The 25744-nt window shown below is 38.1% G+C and overlaps 2 protein-coding genes across 6 annotated transcripts; both read right to left on the bottom strand.

Annotated features, from left to right (window-relative positions):
* Nucleotides 1-1212: 1212 nt before the first annotated feature.
* Nucleotides 1213-22864, bottom strand: LOC129567286 (protein kibra). Of its 5 annotated transcripts, none has more exons than XM_055443991.1 (10): nucleotides 22519-22698; nucleotides 20921-21207; nucleotides 19503-20661; nucleotides 6519-6628; nucleotides 6144-6335; nucleotides 4539-6069; nucleotides 4233-4416; nucleotides 3411-4149; nucleotides 2944-3268; nucleotides 1213-2756 (listed from the first exon to the last, which is right to left on the bottom strand). In XM_055443991.1, the coding sequence occupies exons 3-10, from the start codon at nucleotides 19628-19630 to the stop codon at nucleotides 2516-2518; spliced, it is 3450 nt and encodes a 1149-aa protein (XP_055299966.1). In that variant the 5' UTR covers nucleotides 19631-20661; nucleotides 20921-21207; nucleotides 22519-22698; the 3' UTR covers nucleotides 1213-2515. The 5 variants fall into 5 exon arrangements, with proteins under 5 accessions (XP_055299966.1, XP_055299968.1, XP_055299969.1 ...); XM_055443993.1 differs by lacking the exon at nucleotides 22519-22698 and adding an exon at nucleotides 21313-21613; XM_055443994.1 differs by lacking the exon at nucleotides 20921-21207 and having other exon boundaries at nucleotides 22519-22864.
* Nucleotides 22865-23227: 363 nt separating this feature from the next.
* LOC129567285 (ADP-ribosylation factor-like protein 1) lies at nucleotides 23228-24929 on the bottom strand. The gene is made up of 4 exons (XM_055443990.1): nucleotides 24665-24929; nucleotides 24394-24456; nucleotides 23933-24198; nucleotides 23228-23833 (listed from the first exon to the last, which is right to left on the bottom strand). Exons 1-4 carry the CDS (start codon nucleotides 24666-24668, stop codon nucleotides 23624-23626), a joined length of 543 nt encoding a protein of 180 aa, XP_055299965.1. The 5' UTR covers nucleotides 24669-24929; the 3' UTR covers nucleotides 23228-23623.
* Between the last annotated feature and the right edge of the window lie 815 nt (nucleotides 24930-25744).

Raw genomic sequence — 25744 nt, 5'->3', positions numbered from 1 at the left:
CTGTTTAAGTGAGACAGAAGAGAAGAAAAGCGAAAAACCAACAAGATAATAATTTTGACTACGATTCAGTCGTTTTGTTTACAAAAATAACAGAAAACACTTTCGCATTCCTTGCATCTTATTCGGTGTCATATAAAAAACAGGAGGTATTGGCTGGTAACGGCTGATAACGGCGAACCGATGAATGCAATTGGAATTGGAGATATGTTTGTGTCGATGTATGATGGATCGAAGTGGAAAGACGGTATTGTTCGGAACGTGTATCATGTGTAGTTCAAAACCATTAGTTGGAGGCAAGATTTTTTTGGTGCCTTCAGAATTTCAAATTTTGAAATATTATCTGAAACAGAAAAGCCGCCTAGGGACTATATGATTCCATGTGTTGTTCCTTACTTCCTTAGTCTTATTCTATGAGTACTTTGCTTAAATCGTCAACAAAACGCATCGAGTATTTCTCTGCTTTGCTTTATAAGGTGATTATAATACAAAAGTTCGTTATAATTCTGATGAAGATTTTTATCCGTAGCTGTGATCCTTATAATCGAACACATTCACCGATACGGATAATTATTTGCATCGGTATTTGTGAGCCATGAAAAAAAGTACGAGTTAACCGTAGCACGAGCAATCTGTGCCATTTTTCATAGGGCGCCTCCACTCGCATTAAGTTTGTATTATGAATGTTAAGGTGCGTGCAGCGCCCTTCAATGTAAAACTAATACAAGATGGAACGCGGGGTTTACTTGTACTTTCACAAATAAACAAAATTATTTGTCCCCGGACGGTTAATATTTCTAATCTGTGTTCAACGCGTAACGTGATCATCTATTGATTAGAAAATAAAATATGCGGAAACTCGATAGGAATTTTACTCTTCGACGCTCATCTGACACCTCGTCACATAGATCGTTCTCATATAAGAGCGCCGTATGTATGTATTATTTCCCCTTTGCACACTCTTCGAGCGCGGCCACTTTAACGAACTGTGTGTGACGAAGCGTCGCGCGCATGTAGTAGTGTCGTTCTGCCTTATACTGTACACACAGAGCGTCAGACACACCGTTCTTAGTGTCGACGCTTACTGTGCTCGAGCGCGAATTTTCTATGGAGTAAGGACAGAAAATATTTCTAAAATAACCTTACCTTCAACATAATTCCAACGATAGAATGTGAATCTGAGTAATAATCATAAATGAAACCATAGTGTCGATATTGATCCACTGAAACATCAGTATTTGTGTTTGTTTTTTATTTGAATTACACATGACCTATCCAACAGCGAATTTTGTGTTGAATTCATAGACTGCATTATCCTTTCTCGCAACATTCATTCCAGCATTCAAACTTAATACAAAAAAATCGTTTTTTTTTACAATGTTCATTGTTCAAACACGTAGGTCGATCTAAATTTAGTTAAAACAAATTAATTACGATAGCTAAGGCAAAAAATATTATAGGATTTTGTGCTTGTTCGTGTGTTAAATAAATTTTGTTAATAAAATTCAAAATGTTTTTTTTATTTACATAACATTCCGGTGAATTTTGCTTCCATGATTTGTTTTTTTCTTTCTTTTCTCTCAAAAATTTGTTAAACTGTATAAAAAAATATTCCAATGATTAAAATACTTGGGAGGTTTTTCTCTACGATGTTGATAATTTTCCATCAAAAAGGCACTTTGTTTACATTTGTTTAAAAAAAATTTGTTTACATGATAGCGAAAAATAATTAGTTCGATATGGGGGGAGGTTTGTTTTCCATCAAACATTGTTCGAGCATAAGTTATAAGTCTTCCAACATTGTTGCAAGTTAAATGGCTACTTCAATCAGGCTATTCAATTCTAAGTCTACTTAAGCAAAATGTTCACACTAAACCTAAATCAAAGCTTAAAACTATTTTAACATTTCTCATCTTTTATTGAGTATATTTTTATATAATATTTATATTTGGTTTTCTTACGAAGAAGAAGATAAATTATTAAAAATAAAAAAAAAATCGAAAACAAAAAAAAAACATTTCGGTTCGATTGTTGAACATTTCTTTTTTTTTTATCAATTAATATGGCGTTGTTCTTTTCTCAGATTGTGCGACTTTTTAAAAGATGCATTTCTTTAATATGGTGGTATTTCTTTTGTTTGATTGTCCGATGAATGTGATTTTTGTTTCGTTTGTTATGAATGTGTTCGGCAATTTTACTCTAAAATAAATTGTGATTCTAATGACAAACAGAAACCTAATCATAAAATTTTGATTGATATTGCACGATTCCTTCAATATTTCATGATTTATTCAAACAAAAACCTTCATGCATTTTGTTGGCGGGTATTTTGAGCTACATGGAAAATATATGCCCATTCATTTCCATTTGTTTGTATGCAAAGAAATCAGCCAACTCATTTTGGCTGTACACGCGCTTCTGCTTGATCGAAATTGTTGTCAACCCAACAACTCTCGGTTCCCAATTCATTTTGGTGTGTTTCCATTTTGTTTTGTACATCACGATTTCTTTAACGGAATCAAACTTCAACACCGTATGTACGATCAACCACGTATTCAAAACGACTGTTTGATTTCGTTTGATCGCCCGTGCCGAATTCATCGCTTGGATTCGGTGTTGATTCGTTGGGCGTTGAATTGGTTGACGACGATGGTGGTGTGGCGGGCATCGAAAATTCTTCCGGCTCTTCGGTCAATACCAAATCGGTTGGCAAATCAGGTACAGGCAATCCTTTGCGAGTGAAAAAGGCCATTTTTTCTCTGTAATTAGATAATGTGCGATTAGCATTTAATTTAATCAAATAAAAATGACATCGAATAAAAAAATAATAATAAAAATAGAAATGCCGAAGAAATAGGCTCTTCCAAGAAATGGTAGCATTAAATGCAAAATCGAACTATCAATTTAAGAAGAAAAAAATATTCCGAAAACAAAACAAATACTCACTTAAATGATGCAATGTCTGGTTGTCCCTTTGGCAAACGAGTTTTACGCAGTTTGTAAATTTCCTTGGATGTTTTGTGCAAGAGTTTCTTCAATTTGCGGTCTTCTGGTGTATTGTTTGTTTCAATATTCTCAACCAATCGTTGAAAGTCTTCATTTTCAACTGCCCATGCAGCAATTTTACCATCTTTTGAATCGACCGCTTGCTCCAATTTCGATTTTAAATTCTTTAATTTCTCGATTTCGTCGTTGAGCGTTTCCAATTTTGTGTGTTGAGCCTGCAAATCTAACTCCAAATCAAGACTAGTTCGAGGTATTGGCAACATTTCTATGGAGAAAAAACAATGGCATAAATTAGTCTCGATCATCTTCCAATATACTTTTTCATGGGTTCTTTATCCTATGCTCCAAATAGAGTTTAATTTCAAAAAATTCATCGAAGAGTAAAAAATAAATGAAAGGAAACTTACTGGTTGAAACACTTTTTGGGACTTTGTTGTGGAAACGAAGCGAACGCCGTTCGACGGCTCCACGATGGAATGGATTCTGAACCGACAATTGATTGTAGTTCAGACCATGGCCTCCGGTGGCAAAGTGCATCGCTGAATCGGAATCGCTTCGGTTTAACCGGCAAACATAACGAGATTTACTAACAACCGCACTTGGTGAGAATGTTTGTGAACGCTTCACGCTTCGTTCGTCAATTGAATCCAGTTCTTTTGATGACGACGAATTCGACAGCAGCGATGATCGATCACGAGTACGTGATTTTTCCGGTGGAAATGCGCATTCTGTATTGGTCTCCTTGTCAACCGTTGCTGTTGGCACATTGAAATTTTGCACTTCTTTGATGTAGTTGGCTAGCATTTGTTCGGTCGATTCAAGATCTTCAGTTGTGCTGCTGCCTTCATCACCGTTCTCATTCTCGCCTGAGTTTGATTGCTCATCCTCATCGTCGTTCAGTGTGAGCTTTTCGCCCAATTCATCAACCAAAGACGATGCAATGCCATCTTGACCTTGATCACGTGTCAATGTCGACGTTTGCGATGAAATGATCGTTGACTCATCCGACGATTCTTCCTTACAACCACTGCTGACACCACCCTCTAGTGAATCGAAGTTTTGCATCGATTTGAAACTCAAAATGTTGTACCATTTCATGGTTGAGTCTTCGGAATTGAATTCGGCTAAACTGATTTGCGCACAACCCTGCAATGAGCGAAATAAAGTTTGATTTTAATTAAAGATAACGAAAAAGAGAAGGTGAAAAAAAAGTGAAGTTGACAACTTACAACAATCTCCTCTCGTTGACCGACAACACTGAACACATTGACTTGAAGTGTTTTCGTGTAAAGCTTGTTCAATGGTATCGGCACGGCGAACGAGTTGCCAAAAACTGGCTTCAACAATGCACCGCTAGCGAGTGACGTTCTCAGTGATTGTTGACTATTTGGTAGCAGCGCGACTTTGAGATAACTGCAAAGAAGAAGAAAAAACAAGTTAAAATCGTTTATTTTACTTCGTTTTTGGTTCAATTGGTTGAAGCGTTGAAACATTTTCAACATTCTGAAGTCAAATGTAAAATCAATTGCACTTACACTTGACACTTATTTGAGAGACAGAGTGCATGCAGATTACGGGCTCGTTCGATCGAGATGTGAATTGTGTTATCGGTCTTCGAGTATTTCAAACCGATTTGCACTTGAGCTGATTCGCGACCCGGTAACGTTGCTCGCGATGCTTCAAACACTCCTGAATCGCCAGCAACTGATTCATTGCTAACGGCCGCTGAAACGGAACGTGTGTTTGATGCCGATGATGCCCTACTGATGGCCGCTTGTTGTGGCAAATTCAAAAGAGATGGCTTTTCATAAATCGGTGACAATGGTGCTGCATTTGGTGCGATGCTCATACCCATCGATTGTTTCCACTCCAGTTCGTGCAGTCGTTCTTCCAAACGCATGCAATCAAACACGGTCGAGTCCAACTCTTGTTGCGATGTTGATGGCAAGGGGAAATATTTTGTATTTTCATAAGTTGGTTCGTCGGTGACATTCTCTTTCATCGGTGAAGCAGGTGGTGTTTCCACTGAGAGACTGCTTCGTGGTGACAGTGACACCTCTGACGGATGCGATATTCTTTGGGTGCGACGGTGCAAATCGAGCATATCAACTTGGCCATCGGTCGTCAGCGGATCGCCATAGATATCCGTGAAACTGAGACTGAGTGAATTTTTGCTGCTGGCCGTTGACAGTGAACCCAAACTTGAGCCAGAGCTAATTGAAAATGTGCTACCCGATGAGAACGATTTCAAGCGTTCTTCGAGCATCTTTGTCGATTTCAGTGCGTCTTGCAGCTGTTGCAGCAATACCTGTTTCTCTTCATGCAATCGCAACCGATCGGCAATGCATTTGTTGGACAATTCGTAGGCATTTTTCAAATCGGTTTCGAGTTTTCGACACGCTTCTTGTATTTTTACAATTTCGGTGGTGGACTTGGTCGCCGATGGAATGCTTCTCAACTCTTTCAAATACTGTTCCTTCTCTTGTATCAACAACAAATGATCTTTATCGGATTCCAATTGGCCGGGCTCAATTTTATCCACATGATCGGCCAATTGCTGTTGCAACTGTTTGATATGCTTTCGCCATTCATCGTATTGGAATTTGGTTTTGGCCATTTCGGCAAATCGAGCTCCACCGTTCAAATTCTCTGCACACAGATCCGTTTGCGATGCCACACAGATTTTATCATTCTGCATAAACACCGAATAATCACTGTTTGAATCACAGTATTGTTGTCGCGTCAGCTCATTTTTGATTTGGGCTAAGCTTCGCATCAGTTCATCCTTCACTTTTTCCCCGGACACCAATGACTTTTGCACTTTCACCATTTCCTCGCGGATCGCTTGGACCTCTGTAATGTTGTAGCAACCATTTTCGTGAGCATTCAATTTCTGTTCGACGTTGTTCAGTGTGTCGACGCCACGCTGTGTGTACGTTATGTCGGAATTGATTTGAAGCAGTTCGCGTTTTAGTCGTCGCACTCTCTCCCTTGCCATCGCCAATTCAGCCTTCAACAATTCCGGATCATGTCGCATACTGATTGAACTACTGCTCGATGAATACACTGCGGGAAAAAACAATTAGAAAATAATTGTAATAGAGATTCGAGAGCGAAAACAAAGTTGTTTTCACACTTACAACTACTGCGACTAGCTGCCATTGCCGTCAGCATGTTGTACTCATCTTCGGCCAGTTGAAGCCGTTGATTTTTCACATCATAAATTTCCTTTTTGGCTACAAGCTGATCCTGTGCTGATGATAAATACTCCCGCAGCATTTGTTCCTGAATCGATTTCCATTCCTGTCGCGGATCTTCCAATTGTGTTGATTCTGTTTTTTTTTTGTGTGTGTGAGAGAGAGAGAGAGAGAGAGAGAGAGTGAGAAAAAGAAAGAAATGTGTGAATAGAAACTTCTTATAGCATTCAGTCTATTATTTATTTTCGTTTAAACGGTTAAAAAAGGTGGAAAAAACACTTCAAATAGGAACAAAAAGTCGGGAAGTAAAACACTCACGATCAAAATGATTGATATAATATCGTCCGATGATTTGATCATAAGATTCTTCCCATCCCAACGGCAGTTCGTCACCGACACAGTCGGCAAACGTCTGTGGTTTTGTGTACCTGTAAGCAAATCAAAAAAGAAGGAGAATTATTTGATTGTCATTTAAGAAAAAGTAAATATTGAAATGAATTCATGTTTCCGCTTTGCAATAGATCTCTCTTCATTCGTTGTCACATGGAAGGGCTCATAAATTTGTGCATTTCGCCTTCACCTGCATCCATCTCGATGCAGATGCAGAGAAAAAGCCATTTGTCTAACGACAAGGAGAAATGAAACCGGAACGCAAATCACTGTATAACACGTTTATCGAGAAGAGAAGCAGCGAGAGAGAGAGAGAGAAACAAATATGTGGTGGCAAATTGCAGCGCACAGCAACTGAGTAGCTACGACAGAAAGAGAGAGAACAGAAGCACCGCAGAGAATGAGTCAAGAGAATGAGATCTGAGGTGAACAACACCACCCGACACTGAGTTATAGATAGTCTCGTGTATGCAATGTGAAAATTAAGCTCTAATCTCGATTCGCAGGCCATTTTCATGGAATTTAACATGCAAAAATCTTGTTTTCTGCCACATCAACTTTCAGCGGAAGTGCTTGTCGTTTTCGATACATATTTTCTACCACATATTACATTGTTCTCATATTCAAATCGGATTTTTCTGCTGCGCTTTTTCTTCAACAAATTTATGAATCATGTTTTTTCTTCAATAGTGTGTCTATATGTGTTTTTGTTGTTGCTCCGCTTTTTTTTTATATTGTCGCTTGCACAAAAAATGCAATCTCATGGGCTCTGCACCTGCGTCGATGCACTACCATCTCTCTCTCTCTCTTTCTCTCCATCTCTATCTCCACAAAACTAATTGTTTTTACATGTTCGCTTATTGCTTTTGCATTTAATTGTGCCTTTTCATCGTTTTACAAAGAGAAACACAGCTGTCTCGTTCGCGCGCATCCAAAAATAATTCATAAATTATTTCGTTGAAAAATCCATTCGCCGACGAAAGAAGCGGCAATAACATCACACACAGAGAATTTTTTGTTGATGGCATCAATTTCATTTTATTTATAAAATATATATTATTATTGTTTGATAGAAGAGCAAATGTCTGTGCCGCTGTTCCTGTTTCTCATATTTGAATCGAAACAGCACACTCAGTCATTCCAATTTTTTTTGCCGCGGCTGTTTTATTTGTAATGTGATTGTACGACCGTCGACGTTGTTGCTGCTTCTGATTCACTGTCATACAGCGACAGCAGGAGCGAGAGAGTGAGAGAGAGAAATGGAAAAAGAAGTGTAAAGTAACAGCAATAACGATAGAATTTTTTCCGAGAAATTCGCCAAAAGCAATTGTATTTTCAGCCAGTTCATTGCTTTGGCAATCTCTGCCGCCCACGAAAATTCTACAACAGTGTGTAAGCCGATTTGTGTTTGCAACTCTTTGTTTTATCTGCTGCTTCTTCTTCTTCGTTGTAATAATTGCCGGACACTTCCAATGCGAATCTTTTTCTCTGATTCGGCATTTTTTTCCCGCTGGCTGTGTGAAATTCTTAATGGTAGCATTCGGTGCGCATATATTATACATTTATTCTGTTTCTTCATTTGAATCTATTTCATGCGAAACCGAACCCATTTCGCATCAATTTTTTTTAAACGGCCGTAAAACATTTTATGTCTGAATTTTAATATATATTTTGTCGAAATGGTTTTTTCTTTCTTATACTATTTCATTTCATACACGAATTCCGTTGTGTATTCCGTCGCACAAAGGAACGACAAGACATTGGCCTTTGGATTGTGTGAATTTTGGTTTTCTGTTGATTTTCAGAAACAATGGCAAACAGGAGTTTCGTTCGCTAGCAGCACCACTGCCGTCTAATGGATTAACTTAATGGTCTCATTAGTGGAGTCTTCTCTTTTCATTTAATTGGTTCCCATTTTAGAGTGCGGTCCGGTGCGTGATAGTGTCCAATGTTGACAAAATACACATTTAATTGCTTATAAGCAATTAATTATTATTCGAAGCGTTTTTGGAAGAAAAAAATTAGAAATCAACCATTCAAAGCGTTCCTGTAAATATTAACATCAGCTTCAGTTCTTTTTGTAACATTTTGGAGTGCGTTTTCAAATAAACTTTGTTTATTTCTCTTCGCTCTCATTAGATTTATCGCACTCTCTCCCTCGCGTTATGTCTTTCTCTCTCTCTCTCTCTCTCTCTCTCTCTCTCTCTCTCTCTCTCTCTCGGGTTGTTTGCTTTTGAACCTGTCTTGCGATAGCATTTCGTTTAAAAGAACTACATTTTCGGATGTTCAACACCTACTCTATAGCAAGTGACAGTCAGGCATTTCAAGAATGCTCATTTTTTTTCTCTTTCTCTCGTTCGGACGTTTGCTCTCAGATGATGGCTCAATGACGGCCATCCAACAGCGAAAAAAAAAATATAAGAAAATAATTTATGAACGGGATTTTCGGAGTGGAAAAATGGTTTTCGTTGAGAGAATTTTGTAGGTCAAGCGACCGAAATGCAACCAATCAATTTTTCAGAGTGAAGAAGAAGATGACGATGACGACGACGACGACGACGAAGAAAAAATAATAAAAGAATCTAACTATAGACTACGCATTAAAAGCGCCCATCAAAATACGCTTCTGCGATTTGTAATCGCAATCAAAGTGTGAAAAGAATGCGGTTGAAGGAGAGAGAAAAGCGAGGCAAGAAAAAACAAAAAGGCCGCGCGATAAGCAATGGAATGCGATTGTTTATACACATTCAACCTAAAAAAAAATGGCAACGCACACACACTCAACTCAACTTAACCGAGCTGAAATTGTAAAGTACAGCAACATAGTGAGTATAGTTGTGATGAGGCGTGCGCATGCGCGATCTACACATCGTACTATAATAATACACTGAGTAGTCGAGATGTACATTTTCACATTACAATTTTATTTTTTGCCATATTTACACATTGATTAAGTAATCAAATATTTCTTTTCTTGGTCTATGAAACATTTACATGGAACAACAAACAACACGAACGTTTCTGTGAGCAGAGAGTGAGAGAAAGAGATGAGAGTGCTACACGGTGATATGCAGCCGCCTCATCGATTGTTGTTGTTACTTCACGTGTGAATTAAGCTGCATCAAGCATATTCGGCTAATTTGGAAATGATACTTATCGCGAATGAATCTCTGGTATGCAGACATTGAAAAATTAGTTACAAAAAATACAAAACGCAGCATAGCACACAACTGAAGCGATGATTTCCAACTCGGCGAAGCCGACGATGAACAGAGTGGCAAACGTGACAATATTCACTTTGGCAGATGAAATATGACGACAGAAAAATAAAATCAAGTCGCATTATATCAAAACACACAATATAATCTGCGTATGTTTGCGGTCACATTTTATTTTATTTTTATGCATGTTTTGAATTTCATCACACATCGAATCTGGCTTGTGGAATTTTTTCTGTTAATTTTGTGATGACTTTTGCATAAAATATTTCAATTCGAGGTGCGATGCATTTGAATATATGGGGACGTAATCGCACATTTATGCGCAAAACCCCAATCCAATTAGGGATATCAATGGAATAATCACACACAGACATTTTTATCAACGGAATGCAAAAATTGATTACGCATGCAAAATGCATCGAAAGCGATTATCGATTTTTTTGTTTCTTTGTTGTAAAATGTTGTTGAAAGTTATTTGGAGTTCAAAACATTGTTGGATTGCACAATGCCCACGATCGATTGGGAAAGTGTGTGTGTTTCTATGCGGTCAGTGGCTGTCTTCAAGGCCAGTGGCTGTCTTCAAGGGAATTCCATTGTAAACAATTTGATTAGATTTGAATGCTAATCTGAATCTGAAACTGGAAAAAAAAAATTACAAACACAAACGTCGCAGAGATGTCTAATCGCAGCGATTTGCTCTTATTTCGGAAAATTCCTTTCCTTCATAGATTTGACATGTGCAAATGACGAGAGATAGATTGGCGCTCATATGTACGGTGTACACACATTCTGGTTTGAGCGAGCAAGAAAACGAACGAGAGCGAACGTGTGCGCTGGGTAGTTGCGAATGGCAATTTGCTTATTAGTACAGTCCTTGAATTTACAAGGAAGAATTGTACGTCATTCTCTGCACACAAACGACATGATTAATGAGACATAAAAGCCAGCTCAAAAAGCAAATAAACATCAGCGGAAAAAAAAAAAACAAACACAGTGAAGTAAGAAGTTGAGCGAGCGAGAAAGGGAGAGGGAGAGAAAAATCCGTTTTATAAAATCGAGATCATAAAAGCCGCTGCTGCTGCCGAAACACACATTTTTTTCGTATCAGAAGTCATGCGCGCCGACAGATCACAAGCTAACGCATATTCACATACACACGGGCCACAATGTTCGAGAGAGAGAGAGAGAGAGAGAGAGAGAGAGAAAGAGAGCGAGAGAGAGCGAGAGACATTCAGCCAGATCTTGAGCTGATCGCACAGGCAACCGAAAGAGAATCTCTCACAAAAATATGCGCACACATTCCAGCAGATGTTGAGATTTTTCAACTCTCTAGAAACAGAAATAAAAACAAAAATAAACGATTTTGATCGGCCGTATATTTTGTGTGTGTGTGTTTTTTTTTACTGTTCCTTCTTTCTCTGTTTGTCTGTCATTCGCTCTATCTCTCTCTCTCTCTTGCTCTCGCACTCACATTCCCGTTGCTGCGCTGTGGCATTTATTTGCCCTCGGCCTATGTGAAAACAGCCGGGCCACATTTGGATATTAGTTTCGGTAAAAATATTTCGTTATGCAGAGAGCAAGAGATATGCGTAACCTGCGGCTGTTGCGTTCAATTCACATTTTCTCTCTTTCTCTCGTCTTTGTCGCTTGTGTTTTGCCTCTCTGTTTCGTGTCTGTGTGTATTATGTCCATTTTATAGCTACTTGCTGCTTGTTGCCTCGATACACGATCGCTTCGAAATCGGGGAGTTCGTAATGGAATGGAATGTTTTGCTCCGTTGAAAACACACAATGGGCACACATTGAGAGAGGCTTATCAAAAACTTTGAAATTTGAGCACAACAAAAAAAGTCCACTTCAGTTTTGTTGTTGCTGCTGCTGCTACTGCTGCTGGTTTCCACATATTTGTTTGGTATCGTTTGTTTGAAATAAATGTCAAACGATGGGATTTGCTGGTCTCAATCTGCCACAATCCCTCTAAATAGCTGTAGGGAATGGCGAGAAGCCGATCATTTCATGTGGATATGATTTAAACGAATGCTTTGTGCTATGCTTGCCTCGTTCACAAGCCGTTTACATTCCATTCATTCGACATTCCACAAAAAAACACGGTGGCACGATGCGTTCGCCCGATTTACTTGCCTTAGTTACAAAATGCGCGTAGTTTTTTTTCTCGCTGTTATTGCTGCTGCTACGCTCAACCGTCTTTATCATCGCATTACGATCAAAGTTCTTTGTGTTTGTGTTTTTTTTTTCGGGTGCACCCATTAATATGAGCGAACGTACTTGATGGCAAACTTGATCGGTCGCGCGCACACCCGTCCACTTGAATTCGTACAAAAATTTATTGGCCCGGTGTGTGACTCAGGGCACGAAACATTTATGTCTTATCGCATTTTTTAAGTATTTTTTTTTTCTTGATGAACAACAACAACAACAACAACAATAATATCAACGAAAAATATTTTATCGACATATTCAACCGGTTCTATCGGTTGGAACATAATACTCACAACAACTAAAATATTGATGAGCTTATTGAGTGAGCGAGCAAATGATGACGAGTGAAAGAGAAGGCGAGAAAGAGAGAGAGAGACTCGCAGAGCGATTAAATTGCCAACAACCAATCTGCAGTAAAACTCAAAATAATGCACAATAAATAATGCCTTCTTTTTTTCCCATAAGCAGCATCGAAACGCAGAGATAGAGAGAGAGAAGACAGCGAGACTTAATCTCATCACTTAAATTACTCTTTTACTTGATATGGCTTTAGGCGTTTTTTACGTGCCAGAAAAATGCAACCATAATTGATTAACTATTTACTGGCTTTGGAATTTGGAAGGAAAAAAAAATTGCTCATTATCTCTCTGTGCTCACAGAGCTCACATTCTCTCGCAATCACAGCCTCGAAGAGATGCGAGGAAAGAAGAAGAGAAGCGAGCAAGCGAATGGGCAAGCAATTGTAGCCAGAGCAAAGTGAGATACAGCGAGAATGGGAGACAAAACAAGAGAGATGAAGAGAGAAATACATAATTAGAAGATGACTTTGAGCGATATGTAGGCAGGAACATGAGAATTAAATGAGAAACATGAAAAAGGCAGGGGAATGAGACGCACATTATTCACCTTCCTAATTACAGGAAGTTCATTTACATTTCAGACATTCCAGCACTTGTAATTTACCTGCAAACATGTAAACGCTTCTTCGGTCGATCGCCCGCTCTCTTGCCCATTCCGAAGAGCCATTCCATTTCATTTAAAGTGATCCGGAGCTCTGTGAGTCGATTAAAATAACAACAGCAACAATTGTGTGTGGATGGGTGAAGAGAGGCGATTACACGATTAAGTTTCACACCAAGTACTTTGCATATATAGAAAAATGCGTGAATCAACTCGCTTAAGCACAAGGTGCATTTCGAAAATAGTTTCTCTTTTTTCATCTTGTCATGCGGTGCGGCCAGATTGTGTGCGCTGCGTCTTTTTGCACTGTCTCTCATTCTTCCTCTCGACGCTGTCTCGTTTTAATTTTTGGCTCGGCATGGATCTTGTGGCTGTGGAAATATATCTGCCGGTATGCAAAATATTTCTTTCTCACAAATCATAAAGCCCACGCCTTTCGACAAAAAATAAAGAAGAAGAAATAAATAGCAGACACACATAAATGTTTAAGCGCAAAATGGAATTCCTCTCGTACGCAACCGATTTTTATGCGTAGACTGTACACTGTAGACAATTCATTCTGTGTCTCGATTGCAAAAAAAAAACAGCAAGCGAGCGAATGAGCGAGAGAGAGGGAAGAAAAACCGAAGCACGCACGTTCTTCATAACTATTTTATAGATAACATAAATGGTTTTCGTTGACAAAATGCCTCAATAAAGAGTGTATTTTTAGTTGGATTGCGCGCCGCATTGTGAATGCACAAATTGTGATATTCGTTATTCACTTAATTTGCTCGGTTTCATCGAATCACCAACCATTAGCCCGTTGTCTCTCATTCGCTTTGAGCGCACACGCACACACACACACACACACACACACACACACACGCTTCTCCCTCTCGTCAACTGCGCGGAATTTTAATTCGAGGAAAATTATCAAGTTTGCCGATCAAGCAGCGCTCAACAAAACATTTTGAAATGCGCAAATATTGCATTTGCCCATCGTGTGTGCTTCTTCGTTTGGTATGCTTTTTTCCTTCGTTTTTTGTATGAAATGGCCCCTATTTACATTGAAACACACAGCACAAATATTGGCAATTTCATTATTTTTTCGGGCCAATCGATCTACAGCAACATAATAACACAATATCAAGTCTCTTTTTCTTATATTTGCAATAAACAAATGGCATGCTTTGCTTATATATCCGGTTTCATTCTTGCGTACAAATATAAATACGGTTTGGTGTTTTTTTCTTCTGTCGTTCCATTCTTTCTTAAACTATCCGACTTGAAAATATATAGGTATATTTTGAATGACAAAGATCGAAAATGTAATTTTTCTCGGCCGGAGCCAAAAAATGACAACGGTTCTATATTCGAAGAGACAAATTGCCATTGTCAATTTAAGATAATGAATTAATGGTCTGCCCCGTCAGTTGAATCAATGTTTGGCTGTCAGTGTCCGACAACGATGACGACGACCGAAACGATTCGGTGCGCTACACTTGAAAGTATGTCAATACAAAATCGAAAATTATCGCATGGCATACAATAAATTGTGGCATGTTTTTTTGTTGTGTATCCATCTGGATTGGCCAGTTGTTTTGATATATCGATTGCTCAAATATTTATCTAAGATCATTCGCTGTTTTCATGTTCGAACATCAAAAGCAATGAGCCATATAGAAGCGAAATTTATCGGTTTTCGGCGATTTTTTTCGTAAAAAATTCTTACTCACCCATTTTAAGTTTTTCTAGTTCATAAATTGTATGTGTGAGTGTGTTTGTGCGAATCATAACGACGGGAATTCCATTTACATGTGTGGAATTCACAATGGATTTTGTTGTTTCTTGTGTTTTTTTTCTGTTTACTATTTCGTTTTGGTCGTCAACTGAAGCCAAAAGGCTTGTCACAATGAAATCCAAACACGTTCAGTGATTACGTATTCGATCCGGCCGTAAGCAATAACGATGATCATGTTATATAGATCAGTTTTATCAGAAATAAAAAGCACAAATCCAATTACATAGTTAAGTTAGAATGTGTTCAATTCAAAGCGGTGAAAACACATATTATTCAATCGAAACTGGATTCATCTTCTTCTTCTTTTTCGTTGTCATTTCTTAATTCTAGTTGGCTGACCATCATTTGCCATTCGCATGGGGACAATCCGAGCCGAGTTCTGTGTGAGTGTGCATCGGGACAGTTAAAGCAAATTGAGGTGCATGTCTCTCTACTGCATCTCTCTTGCGAACGCAACCTCGTAAAAGGTTGTGTTTTATATACTCAAAAGTACACTTTTCTCTCTCCTTCTCTCTCTATCACCATGGGATTTTCTATCCATTGCCTCGAGAAAAAAAACGCCGATCCTAACGATGGCAACGAAAAAAGTTTGCGTAAATTCTGGCCGAATGAAATTTAACGTATTCTGGCTACAACACGAAATGTACGCGCGATAGTAAATCAAGCCGCATTGGCATCAACAGCTTCAGCATCGCAGCATATGAATAGAAGGGAAAAAAAGTGGTCATAGACCTATGAAACATGCGACAACATTGTTCGCAATGCACATAAAAAAGCAACGCTTACGTAAACCATGGCAAGTATAAATGACTATTTATTTTTTTCATTTTGGATAATTTCCACATTGGTTTGTAGCGCGCCTTCAATGTGCACATAGTCGATGATTCGATTTGTCGACGATGGCAGCGGTGGTGATGAAGGTGTCGGTGGAGCAAAAGAGACAGTGAACACGCAATGCAAACGTAAACGAACATGTTAAAAATAAAATTGAGCAACAACAACAACGAAACCACAGCGAGAAGAGAACAGATAAATGAAATAGGAATGGAATGTGACCAACACGTAAACGTAGCGCATTTTTTTTTTCAAGTGATCGAGGCCTCGTCTGTTTTCTGTGGTGTACGGTACATACATATAGGAATGATTGGGGCTCGATCAAGTTTGTGTGTACAATGTACGGTGTGTGGACGGTGAGTGCCAACGGCACACGTACATCAACAATCTTATACATACACAGACACACAGACACACATGCACCAACAGATTCACATGTACATGTGGATAGGAGAAAAAGAGCGACAAGCAATGGCAATAATAACCATAATAGATAAATACTTGAAAGTTATTCACGCGCAATCTGCCAGGCATATTTGGTGCGAGTAAGAGAGACACTCACAAAAATGTGGATAACACTGAAACGAAAGACATGCCGAGAGGTAGAGGGATAGAGAGGAAGAAAGAAATAACGAGCAAGAGCAACGCGCACCGATTATTTCATACCAACACGTTTCCCAGTTTATGTATGCTATTACCTACTGGTTAAATATGAATACTTTTTTTTCGGTACATAGATCAAGGGAGTGAGAGAGCATCAGAGAGGCAGAAGAATGGCTACCATCAAGTATTCGAGTACAAAATCACTAAACACCGACTCTCAACCAACCAACAAATTCAATGTTGTTTACGAAAAAAAAACCAACCAAATAAATCGGTATACGAAGCAAATGCGGTGCGCGTGGATTCATTTATTAAACGGTTTAAGAAGAAGAATACAACAAATGCGATCAGCGAAGACGACGACGACGACATAGCAGAAGCACACATTCCTTAAGCATTTCGTTTCATCTAGTCGCTGGTTGTGTGTAGTTTTTTCTGCTTACTTCTTCTATAATAATATTTCACTCCAGTTGCGACACGGGCGGGAGAGGCGAAGAGAGCACAAGATCTTTTGCTTTATATTCATGCGCTGATTACATAGTTACAGATTATTTATGATTAAATGCTTACATTTGTATATGGATAAAAACGAAATAAACAAAAAAATTGTTATGTTCCAAAGGCATTTGCAGATGAAATGGCCACACCAACAACATGCGTTATGATTACATTCCATGGAAGAGAGAAAGAAAAAAACTCGATTGAAGACTGGTTTTATTTATGATGTGTGATTTATTTATAGATCAATCCAGTTTAATATCACACACACATACACACACACTCACCACACAATGAAAATCAAATAAAATTTATACGATTATAAAGCTTTTCTCTCTCTCTCCCTCATTCTATTTGGTCGATAACTCGCAAGCCAAAACAAAGCTCAGTCATTGTGTGTTTGAACAATGATTCTTATCGTTCGTACGAGTACTTGGAAGCAATTCAAAAGCCATTACGAATCATTCCACTGCTTATGATTCAAAATGAAAATGATATAACTGATTAAAATGATGATGCTTTGTCTATTTTTTTTCCCATCATTCTGCCTATGGAATTGTCGGTGATCAGTATCTAGGCGTCAATAAGCGGTCGATTCAAATATACAGTGGTGCGACTGTTTGAACCATTGCGCCTTTTTAGTTCTTAGAAGTGGACAACAAAAATCACTTTTCAGCCCATTAAAAAAAAATCTAATTCCGATTGGCATTGATATCATTTCATGTTCATGTCACTTCAGTGAGTGAAAAGAAACCATTGGACGTCATCGTCGGACGAGAATACACACACACACACACACATACTTTTGACGTCACACACAACAACACATATTTAAATATAATTACATTCCTTTGATTTGTCCCCGTTTCGTTTGAATTAATTAATTTAAATGCTAGTTCAAAGAAAGAATTATAATTAATTTGTCGTATGCACAAGCCAATTCGGAACGAGCCAGCCATACTAGCTCATTGCTTCTGCTGCTGCCGCTACGGCTGCAGCATTATTGAATGATCTGAATTTATCGCCAACGTTCACCATATAATTTGTGTCCTATTGCCTCGTTTAAAGAAAACGTAAATAACGAACTCTATCTATAAATTGTAGAACAAGCGCAAACGGGCGCGCAAGTGAGCATTCGCACACACGCGCGCGCACATTTGCGCCTCAAGAACACCAATTCAACTCCAAATAAAAAGAAGAGATAGAGCTACAGCACAAAAAATATGTGTCAAATTCCATAAGCACGAAAAATTGTCATCGAAACAGTGTTGATAACATCTTTGTATTTAATTTTGCTCGCACGATTCAACCACACTCGCCTTGCTCATTCCATTCCATTCGCCATTGTATAATATGCACACAATCATTACGGTTTCTTATTTGCCCTATTATTTTCTCTCTCCCTCTCTCTCCGTCTGTATATTCTTTGCTCTTCTGTTTATTTCCATCATCTCAACAACAACAAAAATGGTCGTCTTTCTAGGTCCATGTTGACCATTTTGGCACACTCATTTTTTATTATTTTTTTTCGTTCGTTTTCAATTTCAGCCGCGCAACAACTCACTCTCTCTTGTGTGCGCGTTTACACCACTCTCTGGTCAACTCCCGTTTGAAATGGAAACAAAGAAGAAAACATTTTTTGACGTCACACAAAAATATTCTGTTGCCATAATACAATGTAAGCAATTGTATGCACTCACGTTTTTTTTTTTTCAATGTAAGAGAGCGCGAAATTCCATCAATTCATCTTCGTTTTGTACTGGGCTTAAAAGGCACATTTCAAGCCGACCAGCCAATATGGTGCATATAAACATCATTAATACAAGCTCAACTGAAATTACTTATCGCAAGAAAAACGACAGATGCAGTTATTCTTAGGATTCGGTTAATGGGTATCGAAAAAAGGGAGCCATGTGCGCGCTTCTTTTGCGCGATTTTGCGAACAACCGTAATTGTTTTGAAGGCTATATAGCACTTGAATTGAGTTTCATCAGTGTGTGTTTTTTTTTTCTGCTTTGTTTAAATGTTCGTAGCGAAGAGGTTCAATTCTCGACCGCGAGGCAAAATTTAAAAACTGAGTCACTGGAGACGCAGAAAAAAATACACACATTCCGAATCGTTTTAATTGCGTTACACTGAAATAAAATACAGTAGTCCATGTGCCGAAATCATTCACTTATTTATGATTAATGGCGAAACACTGTCGACAGAGAACGACGGACACAGACAGGGATGGAGAGAAACGTTCAAATTCCGAATGAATTGCAAATATTGATTTAGTTGATTGGTCGCGTGTATCGTGCGCACAAATGAAGCAATTTGTTTCCATTCGATTCGCCGCTCGTTCAATGAAACGATTCATTCATTCAAAAACTAATGAAAAAACAAAATCGGCACACATGCATGTGCATTGTGCAAGTCGTGGACGGCTGTTTGTTCCTTATATCGGATTTTTCTTCTTCTCCTCGGATTTTTGTACTCTCACAACTAGAGAAAATTTCCTGCGATTAAAATTGCAATCGACCTATATTTGTCATAATTTATATGCAGCGCATTCCGACAAGTCGGTCGGCGCGCATTTCGCGAGAGCCAGCACCACACAAAAGCGGTCAAGCGAATGCATTCATTTTAATCGAGTGTGTGTGTGTGTGTGTGTGTGTACTAAGTGTAGTAGTGAGAGCGTCGAATGCAAACCAAACGGAATGAATGAGAAAATGTTCAAGAAGTCGGAATGTAATGAAAGAAAGAAACAGCGACGACAAAAAAAATATGATTAATTTCATTGATGACAAACCTGTCTCTGGGATCAATCCAGGTAGTTTTTTTATTGACATGATCAATATAATAGATCTTGCCGTCGAAGTCTTTTGCGATGTCCCAGCCATTGGGAAGATCTACATTGCTCGGTGGTATATTTGGCATATTATAACTTTAATCCGCTGTGTTTGTGTATCGCAGTTACTCCTTCTTTTCGTTTCACTCGTGCCGTTTATTCCGTTATCAGAAGGGCAGCGACAGCAACACAAGTCGATTCAACACACAAACGAAACTAAAAAACGCGCACAAAAAATTTTCGTCGGCTTTTAAATTGTCGCTGTTGTCCTTTTCTCACTTTGTCACTTTACACACAGTAACTGTTTTTTCCGCTGATTTGCATAAAAGGCCAACTACTTGGCTCAATTGTAATGCAATGAAAAAAAAAAACAACAACATTCAAATTACACAGTGAAAATCTTGGATTTCACTGGCTATTCACTTTGCACAATTTACACGAATTTTTCGTCGAGTGTCAGCATTTGCGCATATTTAATATTAGACTTTGGTTTCACCTCGCGAACATTTCACACACACACCACCAGAAAAAAAAACGAGTAATTTAGAAAAGCGAAGAGAAAAAAGTGTAACCAAGAATGAAAATAATATTATAGCCGATTGATCAAGAGCAGAAGTAGCGGCAGTAGTAGCAACGGCAACGGCAGAAATTCATCGGAGAGCTTTGACTCATTCGCTTGATTTATTTTCATGCCGAATTTTTACGCTCACATTCCGCATGCGATGCCATCCATATTTTTCAGACAGTCATTTTTGCATAATTCTCACACTGGCACGAACTGGCGAATTTATTTAGTTCTTTTTTTTTGCTTTTCTTTTCAGCGATATTTTTTCTTCTTCGTTGTTTCGGATATGGTTCAACTGCGAAATTCCACTACATTTATTTATAAAATATAAACTCTGCCATTTACACACACTGTGCGCTCTCGGCACGATCACGCTCCTTTTTCCCTTTTTTCTCACTTGCAATTTGACGTATTTTTTTTACTGCCACACTGAACTTTTTTGTTGCCTTTTAATATTTATTTCACTGTTTATTTCTATTTGCTCTGCTTTCTTTCATTGAAGTTTTTGGTTACAAATATGCGCATTTTTTTCCCCTTTCAAATATCGATGTGTGTCTGCGGATTTGAAATAATTGAAAGAAAAAAAAAACGATTAAATGAAAAATCCTTTAAATAATTCGTTCTTTTGTTGCTGAATATTCAATTGAAATTGGACTCGCGCGCGTTGATTCAGAATGCATTCGCGTCATGTGCGCACACTGCAATGGCAATAAAATGATCGAGAGCCAACAACAACAACAACAACATCAACGAATTTCGAATGAAAAAAAGAGAAATACACAATCACATTGGCCGAAGGAAAAAAACGACTCACATTGCATTTATTAACATCATAAAGTCACTCTGCGCCGCGGCCATATTGAATTCCACAGTATTTTTTTTCTCAGCTTCTTTCTCTCTTTCTCTCCCTCTTTGGCTACCTATACGTACGCTGAACGGCCGTCGTTGTGTTGTTGTTATTTCTGTATGCTTTTTTTTTATTGTATTACGAAGGCAACGTTGCCACTTCTTATGTTTCGCATTCCAATGTTTTTTTTTCCTCTTTTTCAATCTGTTTCGTTTTTTATTTTATTTTATTTTACTGCCTTTGCTAACTACACGCTAGAGTATGTGTACAAAGTGACATGCTTTTGTAGTATTAAACAAACGAATACACATAGACATAGAGCAGCAGCGACGACTACGACGACGGCGGCGGATACGTACGACAACAAGAACGCAGCTTATTCGAATCGCTTCGGACGGTTGGTCGGTCGGTTGCCGTATGTTTTTTTTTTTGAATGTATTTGAATAGAAAAATGCTTTTGAAAAACGACAACAACAAAAAAACGCACAAAACGAAATGCGATGGAATGAATTAAAGCCAGAAACAGAACTAATGAAATGAACTCTTTCTCTCTGTTCGGACGGTATGTGTGTATGTTTGAGAGAGAGAATGTTTTGGGCTCAGTTGTTATGAAAAGAGTCGTCGAAACGAGAGCGGGAGAGAGCGAGAGAGAGCGAGAGAGAGCGAGAGAGAGAGACAGGGTGATCGGAGAATGAGACAGAAAATGTTGTTGTTGTCGGTTGCGTATACAACGGATTTTTCTCTTCTGATGTTGAACACAAATTGACGGTTATTTTTGTTGTTGTTGTTGTTGTTGTTGTTGTTGCTGTTGATGTCGATTATTATTACCTATTCGAATGTAATGTTATTGTCACTCTTTCAGTCTCGGCCAGCATGCGAGATAACCGCTGCTTTCTACTACAATTCATAAAATCTCGCGATGTCGCACTCTGCACACCGTACACAATCCACACAACCATTCACATTATATACACAAGAACACACTCGGCACCATCCAATTTTTCATTCCGAATCAAAATATGCAAACATCAAAATCGATCATTTGAGAGAGTGTCACACAGCGAAACATCATTTTTTTTCCTTCACTTCTTTCATTGGTTGGGTATTTTATCCACTACAGTGACACAGAAAACTGTTCTAAATACAGTCCAAAGCGCGTATATGAATTATTGCTTGACACCAACGAGAATTTTGCTCAAGCGGATCGAAGATAATGAATACAATTGGTTTTTCGTCAATCAACGCTTCACACAATTGTTGTGACACAATGGAAAATTTGATAAAGTTTTGACGGAAAAACGAGTGTGCGAGCGCTTGTTTTCAAACAAACCGTCATTGATTGGACAAAAAATATTAAATCCATTGTCAACTATCACTCAAAAATGCTTCATTTTCTATTCATCTACATTCATTCAATTTAACTTTATTCACAAAAACTTTCATTGAATCCAAAACCGAATTTCTGGCATTCCTTTTTCTGATTGGAACGCCAACGCTTCAACCAATTTCAATCGAACGATGCGAGATTTCTTTAGAATTTCATGCAAATTCCAATGAAAACAAACCTCTTAGCGAATCAATTCACTAGAAACAACATAGTAGATACTTTTAAACACCACAACGAATTGGAAAAAAAAGAACAACAACAAAAACAAAAACGCAGAAATTTTTTGTAATAGCAAATGTGACTGAACTATTGTACCGCTCGTACAGCACTATCCGTTGCGACGGAATCGATGAACAGCGAACCGATTGTATGGTGTGGATATTTCGATATTTGGTGCTTCGTTCTCTCGTTCGCTCTCCGACTACGTCAACCGCATGCATGTGTGTCTTTAACTTTGCTTCGCTTCGCTTCGCTTCGATTTGTTCGTACGTTGTACAATTTTCCTTTGGCATTATGTGTCACACAGTGTGTGCGCGCGATCCGTTGCTCATATATTGTATTTCGTTGAATTCAACTAATGCTGCTCATGCTCGCTCTGACTGACAAAAGCGAAATAGGCATGCTGATCAAACTCAAATATTTGAAGTTGTGGTTTTTTTTTTCATTTTTTAAACGTTGGCAGTAACAAAGCTTCTGTGTGCTTTACGACATTCAATGGAGCAACAAAGAATTTGATCGTATTTCACATGTAGATGAACGCCTCCTTTTTCTATGAATTCTTTTTCGTCGTCACGACGGATTCCAACTGATAACATTTCCAACTTCAAAATAACGATTATATCATCATCGTGGAAAGAAAAGAACAACACAAAAAAGCGTATCAAGCGTTTGTTACAAGTTCGTTACAAGATTTATTTCATATAAATTAATTTTTTTAGTTATAGGAAATAGTTTTGGGGACATTTAAATTGTTTTTTGTTTCCTTTTGAAAATATACATTATACAAATGAATCAAATGTTTTATGTTCTTTTTCTTGCAAATCATTTTCATCGTTTTTTTTTTGTTTTTATCTCTTTGTTTCACTCGCTAAATATATCTTAAGTCATTGGGTGCTAGTTTTCATCATTATTATACTTATTAATCGGACAATACACATTGAATTTCCATTTCGTTTTCATTGTTTGAATGCATTAATCGTGTGTATGAAAACGGTCTTATGCTTCGGTTGCACGGGTGGCAATTCGTGGTCTGTTGATACGTGGATTGCGTGCTGTGATGTGGATTACTTTCTAGCTTGAAGTGCGTTTGAAAGCCAATCCATCGCTTCGTCTAAACCTTCGCCTTTCGTGGCTGACGTCTTGAATATTTGGAATGTTCTATCTTTCAGAGCGTCCAAGCCGAGCTCTCGGTGCACCTCTGCTAAACTCATACAACCGTCCATATCCTGTTTATTGGCTAATACGACTAAGATCGCTCCGGCAAGCTCGTCCTCCTGCAAAAAAAAAAAACGGGACAAAATCAATTAGTAGGTTCAATGACCGAATTTAAGACAATTTGCCGAAGCAACCGTTCTTCAGCTTCTAGCACTCACTCTCAACATGTATAACAGTTCATCTTTGGAAATGCCTATTCGATCGCGATCCGCCGAATCCACCACGTAGATGATTGCGTCTGTATTGCTGTAGTAACATCTCCAATATGGTCGAATGCTGGTCTGTCCACCCAGATCCCATACTTGAAATTTCAAATTTTTGTACGTCACTTGCTCAACATTGAACCCGATCGTTGGAATTGTTGTTACCACCTCACCGACTTGCAAACGATATAAAATTGTGGTTTTACCGGCCCCATCCAAACCTAAATTTCGCACGAAAAAAAATGTGAGATTAGTCAAAATAGGCCATGTTTGCAATGTGAACATATTGTTAAAACAAATGAACGGTTTTTTAACATGCAATAGCAATCTAACGTTGCATTGTTGTGATCAAACAAAACACTTGTCATGTTACAGTCCGTTTGTTTACTCTGTTATTGTTTTCATATGTTACTTGCCTAGGATCAGTATGCGCATTTCCCTTGAGCCCAGTAAACCACGGAAATAGCTGAACAATCCACCTGGAATACACAAAAAAAAAAAATACAAATAAATCGATTTTCTTCGCCGATAAAATTGACAAGTGTAGTGGACAAATGTGACGTGGATAAAACGGACGATGCGATCCATATTGAGCTACATGGAATTCCACAACAAAAAGAAGAACACTCGACAAGATTCGATACCTCAATCTAACACTCTTTGCAATATTTTCTAATGTTGACTCACCCATCTTTTTGTGTTTTATGCCGTATGATTAACGTGAAAATGCTACAAAAACAATCACTTGCAATTGATGTAAAAATTGTGTTTTGCTTGTTTGTCAAAGTGCAGGCAAATAGTTGGAACGCCGACCTTAGTAAATCGCTCAGAAAGACACCAGGTATTTTGCCCTATAAAATTGTGTAAATTATATCTGCACTTTTAATTGTGTGCTCTGTGTATGCGAAGTTTTGACAACACACGTCAACTTGTTGTTGTCACAAATGAGAGTGTCACATCACCGCTTCTGCAGGGTCATATCAAATATGCTTTGTTTACACGCGGTTCGTTGCCGATGTGGACGCAGTACGAGGCAACCCTGTGCGCCGCATCGCAATCGATAATGTAAACGAACACTTTTCTGTCACAACAATTCATTTTTTTAAAATTAAAAAGAAAATTAGACTATTCTCGATAAAATTCTTGCAAAAATATTATTTTATTTCGATTTTCTTAAAATCTTAATTTTATTTTGAGATTTGAATCAATTTTGCATACTATTTTCAGGTTTTTCTTTTTCTCTTTTTTTCATTCTATGCCATAGACTCACAGTTGAAATTTGAAGAAAAAAACTAGTCGAATTGATAATTTTTTTAACAAAAATAAAATTTGTAAACAAATGTCTGCCTTTGAATTCGGCGTTAGACTGTGAACTGTGTGAACTACCAAGCAGACGGTTAAGTTGAAAGTAGTTCAGATTAGGCAGACAATCTATGATAGACTTTTGTCGCTAGCCAAAGGTCAATCAATCGTTACGATGAGTGTGCAAGTGAAAATATATTCGAAATGATTAAATGGCCGTTGGCAACCGTTGTTCTCACAATAATCCAATAAAAGAGCAAAATGATTTTTGATGTTGTTTGCCATCGATTTTGAATATTTAAAGCAGCACATTGATTCGTTACATTTTCGAAATTGGCAATGCGTTCGTCAATGTGATTGAGTGAATCGTTATTTTAATGGTTTTTTTCATCATCTTCTTCTTCTTTGTATTTTCATTTTTGTTGTTATCAATGCTCTTCTTTTTTGCAGCAGGCGACTTTATTT

Source organism: Sitodiplosis mosellana, unplaced genomic scaffold, assembly GCF_009176505.1.
Source record: "Sitodiplosis mosellana isolate CC-2019 unplaced genomic scaffold, AAFC_SMos_1.0 Smas_scaffold_11, whole genome shotgun sequence".
Lineage (NCBI taxonomy): Eukaryota > Metazoa > Arthropoda > Insecta > Diptera > Cecidomyiidae > Sitodiplosis > Sitodiplosis mosellana.
The sequence above is the reverse complement of the archived record's forward strand: the minus strand, read 5'-3'. Positions and strand labels throughout refer to the sequence as shown.